General features: G+C 43.9%; 1 protein-coding gene across 1 annotated transcript in view; it reads right to left on the bottom strand.

Moving 5' to 3' along the window:
• The window catches only part of ADSS1 (adenylosuccinate synthase 1), a 55095-nt gene that overhangs the window by 10831 nt on the left and 26265 nt on the right, over nt 1-17999 (bottom strand). Inside the window, exons 2-8 of the mRNA XM_040333508.1 lie at nt 16285-16387; nt 13629-13691; nt 12650-12700; nt 11486-11552; nt 8330-8437; nt 7269-7350; nt 1927-2053 (exon numbers count right to left, since the gene is read on the bottom strand). Coding sequence (XP_040189442.1) covers nt 1927-2053; nt 7269-7350; nt 8330-8437; nt 11486-11552; nt 12650-12700; nt 13629-13691; nt 16285-16387 — 601 coding nt within the window. The remainder of the gene's footprint in view (nt 1-1926; nt 2054-7268; nt 7351-8329; nt 8438-11485; nt 11553-12649; nt 12701-13628; nt 13692-16284; nt 16388-17999) is intronic.

Genomic DNA, 17999 nt, shown 5'->3' with positions numbered 1-17999 from the left:
AATCAATTATCTGCTCTTCAGCACTGCACTACTTTAACTGGCAATTGCATGGTCATGCAACACTGTAAACAAAATGTATATAATTTGTCACACAAATGGAGCTCAAATTTGGGCAAAATGGATTCTGCTACATGTAAAAGAAAAAAAAAAAAAGTTAAATCTTAAGTGTTAAAAAAGTGAAATGGGGTTGGGACTTTGTGTGAGGCATGTGGTATACACTGCCACAGGCCTCCATCCCTGTAAAGGTGTAAAAAGGGTGGAGGGTTGAGACTTTATATGAGATGCACTTTTAGCAGTATGCGATTAAGTATATATATGGAAAACAAAAAATGTTTCCATAATGACCAGGCTCAAAAATACCAACCCAAGAAGCACTAAACCAAATTAATCTGTCTAACTGTATGTAATTAAAACAGAGGTTTAGTTGCAGTTTTTTGCAAATACCTGGGAAGCTGCAGGCCAAGCGTCAAGGCACTCTGTGTAGCTGCAGTCCCAACTATGATTTTTAAAGCCTCTCAAGGAGGAGCACAGGTGTGCTAATCAATAGACAGGGGGCAGATGGTAACCTAGACCTGCCCCTATCTATAGTTGGTCTGGCAAATGAGAGCACTGGAAAGACAAAAAACAGGGGTGAAACCAATACCTGCTCCCTGGTAAGATCACTGCACGGCGATCCAAGTCATGTCCAACCCCTCCTTCCCCATTGCCTTCTGGGACCTGTGTATCCCCCAGAAGACAGGACCATCCAGAAAGCAAAGCACAACTCTTGCATGTGCAGTAGGTAACCGGCTGTGAAGGCCTGAAAACTTCACTGCCAGTTTCCCTTACTTTCAATGCCGGCGTCCACACCCAAAGCCAATGGATGGCTTGGGGGTGTCGACATTGCAGGCTCCCCGGACAGGCAAGAGTCTTTATATTAAAAGTTAACAGCTGCGGTACAGCTACTTTTTACAGGTTGGAAAGCCGCTTTAAATAATTATCAGTCAAACTGAAAGCGCTGAAAAATAGCCCGATAATGAAGGATATACAACAGGTTGGTACTCAAGGGCTTAAAAAGACATGATGGCACAAAACTTGGGACTTGCCGTATATAATTGCGTATAAGCCGAGTTTTCCGTGTCAGTGTACCCGTCGGGTCGCGGGGTCCATTTTTCAAAACTCGTGGCTTCCTCCTGGTCTGTGATAGGCGGTAGCAGAACACTGTGTCAAACGCCTATCACGGAGGTCCTCTCAGCCTCGAACTCTCCCAGCAGACACTGTATTCAGTGTTCCGCCTATCATGGACATCCTCTTGTCTGAGGATAAAAGAAGGTCCGTGATTGGCATAACACTGAACAGTGTCTGCTGGGAAACCGAGTCCGAGGATGAGAGGTCCTCCGTGATAGGCGATAAATTGAACAGTGTCAAACGCCTATCACAGACCAGGAGGAAGCCGCGAGTTTTAAAAAAAACGGACACCTGCGACCCGACAAGTACACCGACTATAACGGAAGGAATGGGCACAGCAAGGCTACAATGGGCACAGCAAGGCGTGCAAATGGGCATTGTTGACCCTCTTTTCCGCTTACAATAGCTGCTGCATACTCACCCTAGGCTTATATTCGAGTCAAGTTTTCCCAGTTTTTTGTGGTGAAATTAGGGCCTCATCTTATACGGTATATGACATCAGCATTTCAAAGGTTTTACTTTAGCCATACCCAGAGCTTAGTATCAGGACATATTCTGGCACACCGTAGTCTTTGGCGCAGAAGAAGAAAGTGTAACCAAAAGCTTTGGTTTACATTATCCAAGGTTATAGTAATCCTACCAATGCTGATCATTGAAGCAACTTAAGAAAAATTATTCAGTTTTAAAGCTTTAAATTTAGACAAAGCTGACTGAATTGGCCCCCGCTGAGACACATACAAGTCATTTTCTGGAACTAACCAAAGTCAATGTCAAGTAATGCAGCATTTGCGCCTTCTACTAAAATCTTCTTTGGAGGACCATGAAGGGCTTCATACATGAAGTATACTCCATCTTTCACCATGGGGCGGATTTTCTCAGCATACATCTGTAACATCACAAGAGTAATGGTTATTTGGAATATTCAGTCACAATTTTATTCTAAAATGCTCTGGAACAAAAACTAGGACTTCTGTTGGGTCAAATGTACAAAGCTACGAGTGATGCTTCTTTAAAACAGACGAATAAAGAAGAGCCTAAAGCACCTAAAAAAAAAAAAAAATAATAAAAAAAGTTAAAGCGGTGGTTCACCCTTAGAGAGAACTTTTTCCCCTTAGATTCCTGCTCGTTTTCTCTAGGGGAATCGGCCATTTGTTTTAAAATATGAGCAGTACTTACCCGTTTACGAGATGCATCCTCTCCGTCGCTTCCGGGTATGGGCTGCGGGAATGGGCGTTCCTTCTTGATTGACAGTCTTCCGACGGTCGCATCCATCGCGTCACGATTTTCCGAAAGAAGCCGAACGTCGGTGCGCAGGCGCAGTATAGAGCCGCACCGACGTTCGGCTTCGAGTGACGCGATGGATGCGACCGTCGGAAGCCTCTCGGAAGACTGTCAATCAAGAAGGAACGCCCGCTCCCGAAGACCCATACCCGGAAGCGAATGCATCTCGAAAACGGTAAGTACTGCTCATATTTTAAAACAAATAGCCGATTCCCCTAGACCAAACGAGCAGGAATCTAAGGGGGAAAAAAAAAAAAAATTGAATAAATGGGTGAACTCCCGCTTTAAGTAGCAGGCTTGTGTCAGGTATTCAGACACAAATATTTTATTACATTTTCAGCCGTTTTAAAGGCAACAATTAAAAAGTAGAACAAAATCTCACGTGCAAAGATCAGTACAAAAATTGTATCAATATTATACAAACATTAAAAAAAATAAGCACATTAAACAAGAAAAAAAATAAAATAAAAAAAGTTATGACACCACAGAGCCAATTGTCCACCAGATATAAATCTGACCTAGAAATGTTAGGTGGAGTGAAAAGTACAAAAGGCAATCATACTGATAAAAATGGAGGATGTTCCAAATAAGAAAAAGAAAGCATTGCCTGTATTGGCAGAAAAGGCGAGATTGCCTTCCTTCCATGGATCCCACATTTTGTCACATTTCATGGCGGTGTTATGGAGGTTACAGGCGAGCCCATCGTTAACCATAAGCCAATTAAAACGTTGACGTATTCAAGTGGTACCATTATCCTGGCTGCTAAAGTAATATACAAAATCAACCATCTACAGTTCTGGACATCAGGGGGCAATTTCTGGGGGCCCACAGTTACCCCCATCTTGCGTGAAGCCACTGCTTCTCTCCAGACTGTTTTCTCCGCCAGGAGCAGCCGGAGAGTCGATCGGATCTTCTTTTGGACAATTGGGCAACAGGTCTCACGACCAGCTTCCCGATTGGCTGTGAGGAGAAACAGCGCTGCAATAGCAAATATTCATTCGCCTTGCCACACAACTGGGTAGGCTCGGCGCGCAGTTCTCTGCGTCCCAAGCCCTCCCTTTTTTGAAGCCTATTAGCCCGTCCGGCTCTAATCAAGTGCTACAAACAGGGCCGATCCGCCCTATAGGCTCACTATGCAAGCCGCTTAGGGCCCCGCATAGCTGCAGAGGGGCCCCCAAATTACTAGAGGCCCTGCCTGGTGAGAAGTCATTTTCGGCCCCTCACCCTGCTTCTCAACTCGCTGGCTGCATGGGAGAAGAGGTAAGAAGTCAGCACCCCCCGCTTCTCACTGTAATGTATGATGTCATTTCCAACAGCAGAACACCCCCTCCCCCCGCTTCTCAACTTTAATGTGACATGTCACTGTCGGCAGCGTCGCCCCCCCCCCCCCCCGCTTCTTTTGCTTAGGGCCCCAGGATCGGCACTGGCTACAAATAAAACTATTGGAATCAATGCGTGCGGCACCCTGCATGTAGATTAGGGGGCCCCGACGCATGGATATGGGGGGGGGCGGAATCCGTTTGCCCTTAAAGGACAGGTTGCCACTGAACGAACGAGGCCAAAGATTCAGATCCAAAAATCTGGTGACAGCAGTCTGCAGGACAAAGTAAAGAGTACTTTGTGGTACATGGTCCCAAGTTGGCCACACAGGTGAGGATTTGTCAGGATTTTATTTCAGTCTGTGTCCGCAATTCACTCTGTCCTGCAGACTGCTGTCACCAGGAAAGAGAACAGCCAAAGTTTTTGGAGTGGTCACCAAAACAGGGATAGAAGGGAAATCTTCCAATGGGGACACTTGCTGGAGTGAAAACAAAGTGGGGATTCCCTCACTTTGGAGACGGTCACTAAATCACATGTGAATTACACAGGAATACGGTGCCGTTGCTGTGCAAGTCACATGCGGGTTATAGTGCAATAGTGTAAACTGGGGATAAAATTTGAATGGTTTCAAAAGGAAACAAAAAAATAATTTAGTTGAACGTTTAGTCATTTTAGCCTAGATTAACTTTAGTAGCAAATACATGTAATAGAGGGTTCAATTTCTTGCCTAGCCAGTATGGCGACAATCTTTGTAGAGGTGAAGGAACATTGAGCAGTACGGATTAGTATACACGACCACTGAAAACAAAGTAAGCCAGATGACAGATCTAATGGAATGCAGTTAAACCTGACCTCCAGGCAAACGGCAAAAAAAATGTGGGAAATATCTTAACGGCCAAAAGGCTTTGTATTTGTATTTAGCCCATCATGTAATTTTCTATAACCAGGTCATTCATTCTTTGTAGACTACCCCCTGCAGCCAAGCTGTACAGCCTGGTAGAGGAGCCAACCCCAATCTATAACTAGACATTCGAGGGCAAGGCAAAAAGGCCTCAAGCACACAGGCCACCCGTGTTTAACAATGCAGCCGATTGGCTTACAGAGCTAGTCCAACATATCCATAATTCTTTCAATTATGGGTACATGACTCAATATCCACTTTAACCACTTAAAGACCTTAGGTGTTTTTCAGATTGGGTGTTTGCAAGACTAAAACAGTTTTTTCTGCTAGAAAATTACTTAAAACCCCCAAACATTATATATATATTATTTTCTAACACCCTAGAGAATAAAATAGTGGTCATTGCAATACTTTGTCACACCGTATTTGCGCAGCGGTCTTACAAGTGCACTTTTTTTGGATTAAAAAAATAAGACAACGGGAGGCCCTTTAAAAAATTTATTTTGTTTTATTTATTTTATTACTTTTTACACTGAAAGAAAAAAACTGATCACTTTTATTCCTATTATAAGGAATGTAAACATCCCTTGTAATAGAAAAAAGCATGACAGGTCCTCTTAAATATGAGATCTGGGGTCAAAAAGACCTCAGATGTCATATTTAGACTAAAATGCAAGAGAAAAAAAAAAATTGAAACTGTCATTTTTTCAAATGACAAAAAAAAAAAAAAATGTTTCTTTAAGACGCTGGGCGGGACTGACGTTTTGACGTCACTTCCGCCCAGCAGAGCTACGGGGACAGGTGAAGGACATTTTTCCTTCACTCGCAACCCCAGTCAACAGCCGAACAGTCCCGATCGCCTCCGCCGCTACCGACAGCAACGGTAAGTGGCGGAGGGCGCGGGAGAGCAGCGGGCCCCTCTCCCGCCACCGATAACGGCGATCTCGCTAGCAAATGCGCCGCGAAGACCGCCGTTATCGTGTACAGGACCGTTGGCACTAAAGATGGATACCCCGGTTGTGGCAGCAGCTGCTGCGGTTACCGAGATATCCATCTTTAAAATGCAGACGTATATGTACATGAGCGGGTCTGGAAGTGGTTAAATCAGTTTTTTTAAATTTGGACAGAACGGTGAAGCGTTACAACTTCAGCTGCGTTCCAGCTGGGGAAGGTTCACCTTCACTATTGGTCAATGATTGGAGTTGTCACCAAAACAGGAATAAAGCGAAAACCTTCCAATCCGGTAATCTGTGCAGACGACAACTTTCTGAGGGGGATTTAAAGCAGAACTAAACTCTTCAACAACCAATTTTTAATCCTTATGCTGCCAGCATTAATAGAACATATTTTCTTTACTCATTTCTTCAGTTGCTTCCTGGCCTAAGCCAAATACGGTCATACATGCCAGGAGTCTTTATGGGCCTTTTGCTTCCCCTTTCATTTGGAGGAGAGGAGAGCATTTTTGAACCAAGCATCTCCCTATCTGCATGACTGAGCCAAAAGCAGATGGATTCCAGGAAGTAAATGCTACCCTTAAAGGATGACCATAGCGAGAAAAGAATGGCTGAATATGCTTTGAACATTAAAAATTAAGCGTTGATCAGGAGATGGATTGGGGACTGTGGAAGAAGGCGAGGATCAGAGGAGACAAGATCACACGGCCTTCATACACAAAGCGGAGGATTAACCCCTTATGTTCCACAGTGAAGATAACCTATCAAGGAATGCTTAGAAATCACTACTTTGTTGAGAACAGATTATCGCTACATCCAAGTGACGAGCAACTTGTCCCCCAGAGGAAGACCACAACCCACTAGGTCGAAAGGTGTTGGGGCTTCTAGCATATGCATCATTGTAATATGTAGTCATTTGTTCACAATGCAAAAAGATTTTTGGAGTTATTGTGATCCAGATAAAATGAGGGTGGGAGATATTTCATAGTCATGTGATCATTGGCATAGTAAAAATCTCCAGAGCAGGACTGAAAAAGCTATATATGCCGATTACAATTCATCCGGTCCCTGCTGAAAATAAGTTTTCTGCTATGTGGGCGACGGAGGTGGAAAGCAGCAAGGCCGCATTCACACCTGGGCGTTTCGAATCGCAGACGCAATTCAGCCGCCAACTTCAAAAACGCCCTATTAAAATTACAAGTCATACAATGCGCATTTCTGATGTCATTCATTTTTTAATACCAACCAAAAATGTAGTGAGGCTCTGCCACGACAAATCGGAGCAAAGCGCATGGCATGAAGCTGGTCATCCAGAAGGACGCAGGTTTGCAGCTCGATTTATTGTAGCAAAACGGCACTGCGTTTAGGTGCCATTAAAAAGAATGGCATCTGAAATGCGCATGGAGTGACTTGTAATTTTAACAGAGCGTTTTTGAAATGAAACCTAATAAAAAAAATAAAAAAGGAAAAAAACTTCACAAGCAGTTTAAAAATATGTGACTAAAGACGAATGAATGACGACTATTGTATATGTGCCGCAATATCTTGTTTTCTACTCACTAACAGGATAGCATAATCTTTTTACTCATTTGTTACAATTAGGATGCGCTGTTCACAACTCATATTCCACTTTCCTATGATATTACCTTGAGCTTTTTCAGCTGGTCTTCTACATCTATCTCTAGATTTGAAAACATTGATTGATGTTGCTGAGCCAGGATCTTAAACCTGAAAAAAACAAAAAACAAAAGATAAAATAAAAATAAAATCATTAATAAACCTGCCCTTACCCAGAGCAATGGGCTAAACAGCAGATCTGTAAGCCCAAACAGATTCAGAATGCCCCCATCTATTCCTCAAGGCTTCTCAGATACAGTTAAAAGGTTAACCATTTAAGAAAATGAAACATAACACATATGAGGTGATTTACCGTATTTATCGGTGTATAACGCGCACTTTTTTCCCCCCCTTAAAAACAGGGGAAAATCGAGGGTGCGCGTTATACGCCGATCCCCTGTCTGAGCGCCGCCGCCGACATACAGAGTGCAGTACACTCGGGTACATTCAGCCACGCTCGCGGTCACGCCCTGCGAGAGGGGCCGAGCCTAGCCGAGTGTACGGCGCTAGGTATATGTTGGCGGCGGCGCTCGGAGACAGTGCAGGTGAAGCGGGGAGGACACCACGAAGGCCGAAAAAAGGACGCCGACCGGACAAGGCCGCCGATGGACGCTGGGCAAGTCACCGAAGAGGGACATTTAAACTGCAAGCGATTTTTTTTGTCCCCCAGGAAATTTCCCTCCTAGAACTGGGTGCGCGCTATACGCAGATGCATGCGCGGGAGTGACATTGCAGCTCTTGCCAATCACAGCGCCGGAGCCGCGATACCTGCGAGTAAGTCCGGGATGACATGTTGGCGGCCGGAGGGGGAGATGTGGACTGCAGCGGGGGCTTTCTTTTAGAGACAAGAACTACATTTGGTATACACACACACACACACACACACACACACACACACACACACACACACACACACACACACACACACACACACACACACACACACACACACACACACACACAATCTATTCAGCCTATTTTTTTTGGTTAATATTCACAAGCATATTTGTAAAACAATGAAACAAACAAAGATTAAAGTTCCAGCAGAAAATGACCACCTACATACACAGTAAAATGTCAAATAACCAACCTAGATGAAAACTCGTCAAAGTTTGAAAGGAGGTCACACACACGAAGACCAGTACGTGCCGCTTTGGAGGAGTATGTTGGTCCAATTCCCTTCTTCGTAGTGCCAATGCTGAGAATAGAAACAAAAAGACAATAAGAACACTATAATACAGTAACAAAGCCACATTTACAGGGAAACTGAATTATTCTTAAAGGGGTGGTTCACCCTAAAAACTACTTTTTTTATTACACTGGCCCCCTACATTACAATACGATTAAGGCTTATTTTTTTGATGCTGTACATACCTTTGTACAGCATATTGACCCGTTGCGAGTCCCGCGGGAGTGGGCGTTCCTCACATGTCTGAGATTGACATTTTGACCGAAAACAAGCTCCCCCCCGTCGCGTAAGCCGTGTCACGGTTGGCGAAAGGAGCCGAACAGCGAGTCGGCGCTATACTGCGCATGGCCGTTCGGCTCCTTTCGCCAATCGTGACACGGCTTACGCGACGGGGGGGAAGCTCGTTTTTGGTCAAAATGTCAATCACAGACATGTGAGGAACGCCCACTCCCATGGGACTCGCAACGGGTGAATATGCTGTACAAAGGTATGTACAGCATCAAAAAAAAAAATAGGTCTCAAAGCAGACTTTTTGCTTTTAACATGTAGTTGACACCGATTCTTACTACATTGGGCTCAAGGTGCAACACCCATTGTCAAAAAGGATTGCAATGGGTCCAGTCTAGACTGCTTTGGCACATTGAATGTATCCATGAAAAAAAATTAAAAGTTTTTAATTTTCTGCTTTGATCTTTCCCTATTGCTCAGCCTCAAGCTCTCTTTCTTGAATCCTGTTAGGATTAATCTAGATATGACAACTCCTAAGGCTGGGGGCTCTTTAAGCATGTTACTTATTTGAGGTTATGTTGGTTAAGATCCATTAGACCCATTCCTTAGTTACTGACCCACAAAGTTGGCAATACATGCCATCTTTTTGTTTATGCATCGTTTCTATGTCCTGTAAAGATTTGTGAAACATTGTTGCATAGGAGATTGGTATTGTGGGCATTTTTTTTTTTCCAAAAGAACACATGCTCAATAAATAGGAGATATAGAGATGGAGAGAGATAGATATAGATATCTATATATTATCTAAACACATATCTAACAAACACTAAACAAAGATTAAAGTGCAAGAGCCCTTTCACACTGGGGCAGTGGTGGTAAAGCACCGCTAATTTTAGCAGCACTTTTCAGCCGCTAGCGGGGCACTTTTAACCCCCAGGAAGGGGTTAAAAGCACCCGTGTTGCGGCACTGCCCATTCATTTCAATGGGCAGGGTGTTTTGGGAGCACTCTATACACTGCCATAAAGATGTTGCTTGCAGTACTTTGCCATCCTGCAAGTACCCCAGTGTGAAAGCACTCAGACTTTCACACAGGGGAGGCTCGAGAGGTGCATTTCAGGTGCCATTTTTAGTAACAAAACAGCCCCAGTGTGAAAGGAGTCTTGCTAAACCCAGCAATATGAAAAGAGTAACACCCCCCCCCCCCCCCACTGGAATGCCTACAGCTTATAAATCGTTTTACATTAAAATACTGCCACTTTATACTTTTCGGCTGATCTGTATACCATGGTCACACATTAAACTGCAGGGTTTGCCTTGCCTGAGTGCAGAGTGTTCAGGTAGGAGGAGATTTCCCACTACAGCCTGTGTCCCAATGCAGTTATGGGAGGCAGATCATCCAATCAAAACATGACATCGCACCCACTGTGTTAATTTTTTTAGTTACTGGGCATGGAAGAAGAGCTGTCATTTAGGATCTGCAGACACACCCACATGTGTGATGTCAGTACCATGTGACCTGCAAAGCTCAACTCAACATGAAATATTCACTCCAGCAATAGAGATCAAACTGAGCGTGTGCGCATGTGCATGTGCGTGTGCGTGTGTGTGTCCCACCGATTGTCCTAAAGTAGTTATACCAAGGATGACAAACCAATGTGTTGCCAAAGCCAGGCCATCATTCCATCAGGACTAAAAAGACAATTTAAATCAAAAAAATATTTATAAAACTTGGATACAAAAAGCTCAAACGCAACATATGGTTAAAAAGTACAGGTACAAATTGAAATAAAAAAAAGTGATCAGATAAGAAACAACCTTAAAGCGGAGCTCCACCCTCCACTCCCGCGAATCGGAACCCCCCCCCCCCCCCGTTGTGTTCAGGGAAACACTCGGCTCCCAGAGCACAGCGGGAGCCAGTCAGCACAGCGCATTGCGACTCGCGCATGCGTCCTAGGGAACCGGGCAGTGAAGCCAGAGCGCTTCACTTCCTGGTTCCCTCACCAAGGATGGCGGAGGGGACAGGTAAGTGTGCCGATATTAAAAGTCAGCAGCTGCAGTATTTGTAGCTGCTGGCTTTTAATATTTTTTTTTCAGCGGACATCCACTTTAAACCAGCTGAACTCTGGATTGAAGCAAAGCAATAAAGAGCTGGAGAAAGGATTGTGCCTAGTGGCTTGGTGAACTTTGTCATCGAGGGAAAGGTTGTTGTCACACCATAAAAATCTTTCAGGTTATCGCAAAATCTTATGTTCACCAAATAGCAGACTCGCCTCCCCATTATTCCGTGACAAAAGAAAATTATATAACAGCTTTTAGTGCACAACTGCCTTGTGTTCTGCACTATAGATATTCAACAACAAACTCCCTCTTTATGTTAACCAAAATCTGGAAACACATAGTGTATCCATTGTACAAAAAAGTGGCACCAACCCAACCTATAACTGGCATTTGCAGCGAGGTACACATTCACCAGCCAGTACACTTTTGCAAATAAAAGCGCAATTCGCAGTGGCCACACCAAGGGACCTCTGTATATACTGAGGTCCTAATTCTATCATTTCCAGAACCTCCATACTAGGAGCACATAATGGAAAGATTATGGGCAGGTATGCCTGGAGGGAGCGAACACCTAAAAAGGCACAGGGAGTCACGTGACCAAAAGCACAAGTGAAGGCATCCAGTGTGTCCCTGCACCCATTTCCCAGCCAGCAAAACAACTAAATTGACCCCAACAGTTGACACTAAAAACAGGTTTTTGTTTAGCAATGTAGCTATGGAGGTTCACTATTGTCTGAGAAAATTCACTAAGAAAGGTTTGCAATAATTACTTTTTGCCATCTTGTGCTTGTCGCTGGACTTCTTGGAGACCGTCAACTGCCTGGTGAAAGTCACACACTGTATGGAGGCGATAAAGGAAGACATCAAGTAAGAGTTCACAATAACACACACACAATAACACACACACAATAACACACACACAATAACACACACACAATAACACACACACAATAACACACACACAATAACACACACACAATAACACACACACAATAACACACACACAATAACACACACACAATAACACACACACAATAACACACACACAATAACACACACACAATAACACACACACAATAACACACACACAATAACACACACACAATAACACACACACAATAACACACACACAATAACACACACACACACCTTTAGGGAAAGTTAAAATGACACAAAACTTTTAGAACCAAATGTTATATTACTCCTGCAGGGCAAAGGGACACCGACTCCCAATGACACTCCTAAACACCCGGTAAGTTATACTCCTCCATCCGTGCTTTGCCACTTCCTCTGTGCACAAGCCCACCCTAGGTTAGGTTCTGCGCCAGAGCTTACCTGGTGGATTAGGTCACCTGACAGTTCTTGGACCTGGCAATTGCCCACTTAGACCGAGCACTGTGGCATGCACCGCCACATCCAGAAGCCTTGCTCTGTAAGAGCAATGGAAGGAGAGCTTCAACGGAGCACAGATGGACAAGTACAGCTTGTTTCAGTGGGGGGGGGGGGGTAGTAGTCCCTAAGGCTGGGTTCACACATGTGCGGTGCAAATTGACAGCTCCGATTTCCCTGCAACGATACCTCTATTGTAGCTGCAGATCAGCTGAACTGGGGGGGGGGGGGGGGGGGGGGGGGGGATGCGTTCCCATTGAAGATTACATGTGTGCAATTCGCACCGCCTAGAAAAGGCACACAATTTTTGTGCAATGCGGAGTACGGATGCAATCACACATATGTGAACCAGACCCATTGAAAATAACATATTTCAATTCGCCTATGTGTGAACCCAGACTTAATAGGCAAAGTGATAATGCTTATTTTATTAAAAAACCTACTATAAAAAAAATAAAATAAAACTCCATCACCTCAATGTATTTTTGCTACAAACACAAATGTTTTAAGGATTGTACTTATTTTTATTATATCTATCTACGTACCTATATGCGCTCGATCAGATATGATTAGCCTCTTCTCCCAATCTTTCAACCCTGTTGAAAATAAAATATACAAGTATTACTTCTGAAACATGCAAAAAGGCCTTTCCGAAGTCTCCTGTAATAGATGAAAGTTGCTCCCGGGCAATTTTTACCAACATTTCTCTTATATGAGAAAGTCTTCCACAGTCATTCCCAATAAATTTACCAGCAGAATCAAATTTTTTTTTCTGCATTGTCACGTTACATAAATCCAGTAAGCCAGGGATCGACAAATCCCGGGCGCCAGGTCGCCATGGCGACTAGAAATAGGGTCCTGGCGACTTGGCTTGGAAGGTGGTTCCATCTGGTGGTGGCTGTTGGTATTACAAGTTAAGCATTACAAGTTAAACAGCAATTCTAATGTTATTTTTCACTATTTTCACTGCCATCTTCTTCCCTCTAATTAGAACCCCCAAACATTATAAATATTTTTTATCCTAACACCCTAGAGAATAAAATGGCGATCATTGCAATACTCTGTCACGCCGTATTTGCGCAGCGGTCCTACAAGCGCACTTTTTGGGGAAAAAATTACACTTTTTTTTATTAAAAATAAGACAACAGTAAAGTTATCCCCATTTTTTTTTTATATTATGAAAGATAATGTTACGCCGAGTAAATTCATACCCAACATGTCACGCTTCAAAATTGCGTTTGAACACCGTTTACATATGCGGGAGCTGATCACGCATGTGTTCACTTCTGCGCGCAAGCTCGTCTGGACGGGGTGCGTTTTCTGGCTCCTAACTTTTTAAGCTGGCTCCTAGATTCCAAGCAAATTTGTCAACCCCTGCAGTAAGCAGAGTACACTGAAAACCCAAAAAGTGAGGAGTCCTGCCCTGCTGAACTACAGAACATGACCCCTCCCCTTTATGTTATGAAGTATAGGGGGAGGATCTAGCTCAACCTAACCACCAGTTATGCATCACATATTACCCACCTTTCTTTTCATTCTTTTCTGCCTCCTCAAACAGGCCTGGTAGATGTATCACTACACCATTACCTGGAAAATAAAAATATGAGTGCTGAATAACAGAAAAACATTTAAATCACCACATGCACTTGAAAAAGCTCATATAATAGAATTAAAGTCTGTCATGCTCCATTAGCATTATGTCCTTTTCTCAAATAAACACTTCAGAAGGAAAACCAAAAATAGCCTTGAAATGCATTAACTTGGGGTAAGTCCATTCATTAATCCCCACAAGGGTTACAGATCACCAAGCTGATGAAAGGGCTCGCAATCTACAGCAGAAAATTAACGGTATTATTGTGCCGCCAGGGAAAAAAATGCTGTGGCTACATTTGTCATGGTAAACAAGAATATATATGGATGGGTCGGGTTGTTTGTATATAGATTTCATCTGGCAGTAGGTAAAGTTTGTGCCATTTGCCATAAAACCCCATTAAGTAAAATGTCCCAAAGGCTCAGGTAGAGGATAATAAAACCTGATGAAGTGCGGCTGTCACGGCTCGCTCTTGTGTACACAGCAATTGTATAAAGCTTAGTTAAACCAATTTATTAATATTGCCTTTTTATAGCCTTCTGTTATTCAGTTCCTTCTCGCTTTTATCGCACGCTTATATTTTATAGACCAACTAGAAGCTTTTCTTAAATGTTTGACAGAGCGTAAAAGCCCGTCACTGATTGGAACAATGGAATGTGAGCATCGTGCCCTGCAGGCAGTAGTTGGTTGTGCTTTGTCGGGAACTTTGAAGCTAGGGAAAAAGAAATAAAAAATTCCACTAGTCAAAAAAAAAAAAAGATGTGGCTCCCAAACAAAATTGAGGTCCTTTTTTCCCCCCACAAATAGAGCTTTCTTTTGGTGGTATTTGATCACCTCTGCGGTTTTTATTTTTTGCGCTATAAACAAAAATAGAGCAACAATTTTGAAAAAAAAAAAAATGCAATATTTTTTACTTTTTGCTATAATAAATATCCCCCATAAACATATATATATAAAAAAAAAAAAGTTGGCAGCAATTATTAAAGGTGGTTCTAAAAGGCAGAGTGTTTCTATACCTTAATGCAGGGGTGTCAAACTGGCGGCCCTCCAGCTGTTCCGAAACTACAAGTCCCATCATGCCTCTGCCTGTGAGAGTCATGCTTGTAACTGTTAGCCTTGCAATGCCTCATGGGACTTGTAGTTTTGCAACAGCTGGAGGGCCGCCAGTTTGACACCCCTGCCTTAATGCATTAAGAAAAAAAAAAAAAAAAAAGTGCAGCTTCTCCAAATACTTGCCTGAGCCTAATCCAGCACTATGCATGTGAGCAGCAGCTCTTCTAGGTCTGTCTATTCATTGGCTCACACAGCAGCAGAAACCAAGGGCTCCAGCTGCTGTTAATCAAAGCCAGTGAGCCAATAAGAAGAGCTGGAGGGGGGGGGGGGGGGGGGTGTCGAGCCACGTACGGTGTTGTGAATTGACAACGTTCATTTACAGGAGTGCGTCAGCTTCAGTGCCCTCAGGGCAAAAGGCTTGCTGTTGGGGCAGGACGGCCAGTGGGGGACCAAAAAAAAAAAGGAGGAGCAGGGCCGCTCTGTGCAAATAACACTGCACAGAGCAAGCATGTATAACATAAAAAAAATATAAAAAAATAGGGTTGTCCCGATACCACTTTTTTAGGACCGAGTACAAGTACCGATAATTTTTCTCATGTACTCGCCGATACTGAATACGATACTTTTTTTTTTAAATGTGTCCCCAAATGCAGCCATGTCCCCCCACATCTATCCAGCCATGTCCCCCCACATATATTGCAGCCATGTCCCCCCACATATATTGCAGCCATGTCCCCCCACATCTATCGCAGCCATGTCCCCCCACATATATTGCAGCCATGTCCCCCCACATATATTGCAGCCATGTCCCCCCACATATATTGCAGCCATGTCCCCCCATACCTAGTAGATGATGATCCCGCTGCCGCGTTAATCTGCGTGCGGGGAACATTACAGGCAACTTTCGTTTGAATAGCTGTCCATTCCTTGCCGCGCCGTGTATTGACACTCCTCCTTGCTCGGGATTGGACGGATCTGCCCAATCCCGAGCAAGGGGGAGTGTCTATACACGGCTGCCTGTAATGTTCCCAGCACGCAGATTAACGCGGCAGCTTTGCGGTATGCGGCGGCAGGGGCAAGTATTCTATTCAGGCATCGGGGGCATTTGCGGGAGTACAAGTGCTCCCGCAAATACTCGGTATTGGTCCCGATACCGATACTGGTATCGGGACAACCCTAATAAAAAACCTTTAGAATTGCATTCATTTTGTTTAATTTAAGGGCTGGCTGTCCCTCATCGATCGATGGGAACTAGTACCACCTAAAACAGCGGATCTGCACACGTGTTAGAAAGTGCATGCATTCAGATGTCTAGCTTTTTCATTCTAACTAGTGCAAGTTTTTCTGAAAGCATCTAGTTGGTACAGGCAGCCTCAACACTTTTCCATTTTCCCAGCAAGTCCACAAACCTCCACTAGGAAGGGTTGGGGCCCCGGGGGAATGTAGCATGCGTTGTTAGGCAAGACAGAACTGAATGTTCAGACAGGCTGAAGCCGAGTCATATGTGAGAACATGGTAGTGTTGTCTGACACTTACCAATGAAAGAGGTAGCTTTGCTATTAATAATGCCACTTGGAAAGAGATGGAAATCATATTCTTTGCCGTCTACCACCACAGTGTGTCCTGCATTGTTTCCTCCCTGAAAGACAAATAAAATGATCGGTTATCAAGAAACACGCTTGAAAAGGTAGATTTTCAGCAAGTAATTACAAAACCACATTGCAACTTGCATGGTTTTCAATGGACACATTCATACCGGTGCGCAAACATGCGCTGCATTCACATCCATAACATAAAATCTAAAGATCTGTATATGTTCTCGGACACAGATCAATACACATTTGCCAGCACACCGTGGATCTTAAATTGCAGTCCAAAGGTTTTATAGCAGAGAGATCACAAAACAAGTAATGCAATGTTTCAGCGCCGCGCAGGACCCCTTTGTCGGGGGGGATTGGGGGCCTGATGAAGGGTCTTTTGTGATCTGATCTCTCTGCAATAAAACCTTTGGACTGCAATTGAAGATCCATGGTGTGCTGGCAAATGTGTATTGATCTGTGATAAATCCAGTGTCCAGCTGGTAAATCGCTACAGCACCCGCTACTAATGAGCCTGTGATCCAGGAGTGGAGGACGACCATCTACATGCGCACGCGCGCACACACACACACACACACACACACACTTTAATGGCACCCCAGTCTTAGTACGTAGGGTTCAATATGAAGTTGGCCCACCCTTTGCAGCTATAAAGCTTCTGGGAAGACTGTCCACAAGGTTTAGGAGTGTGTCTATTGGAATGTTTGACCATTCTTCCAGAAGTGCATTTGTGAGGTCAGACACTGAAGTTGGACAAGAAGGCCCAAACAGGCCAGGGAAGTTTCTCCCCCCAAACTCTCTCACCCATACTATATTGCCAAAAGTATTGAGCCACCTTTCCCAATAGGGAGGGGATTATGGTGTGGGGTGGTTTTCCAGGGGTTGTGCTCAGCCCCTTAATTCCACTGAAGGAAAAGCTTAAGGTAGGGTTTGACAAATTTGCTTGGAATCTAGGAGCCAGCTAAAAAAGTTAGGGGCCCAAAAACGCGCCCAGTCCTGCCGAGCTCGCGCGCAGAAGCCAACGCATACATGAGTAGCGTCCGCATAGGTAAACAGTATTCAAACCACACACACACACACACACACACACAAACACACGTGAGGTATCGCCACGATTGGTAGAGCGAGAGCAATAATTCTAGCCCTAGACCTCTTCCAACTCAAAACATGCAACCTGTAGAATTTTTTAAACATCGCCTATGAAGATTTTAAAGGCTAAAAGTTTGTCGCCATTCCACGAGCGGACGCAATTTTGAAGAGTGACATGTTGGGTATCAATTTACTTGGCGTAACATTTATAAATATAATATAAAACAATAAAAATTGGGCTAACTTTGCTGTAGTCTTTGTTTTAATTTAAAAAAAAAAAAGTGTATTTTCCCCCCAAAAAAAAGTGCGCTTGTAAGACCGCTGCACAAATACGGTGTGACAGAAAGTATTGCAACGACCGCCATTTTATTCTCTAGGGTGTTAGAATAACAGCTGCGAGCGTCCATGATTTAAAAGCCGCGCCTTCTTCTCAGACTGTCCTGTGATAGGCGCAACACAAATTTTCACAGCAGCGCCTCTGTTCTGTTTTCCTCATATCACGGATGCCTTCTCATCCTCGGACGAGAGGACATCCGTGATATGCGGAACACTGAACAGAGGCCC

Source organism: Rana temporaria, chromosome 13, assembly GCF_905171775.1.
Source record: "Rana temporaria chromosome 13, aRanTem1.1, whole genome shotgun sequence".
NCBI classification, from domain to species: domain Eukaryota; kingdom Metazoa; phylum Chordata; class Amphibia; order Anura; family Ranidae; genus Rana; species Rana temporaria.
This window is presented reverse-complemented; position numbering and strand designations above follow the sequence as displayed.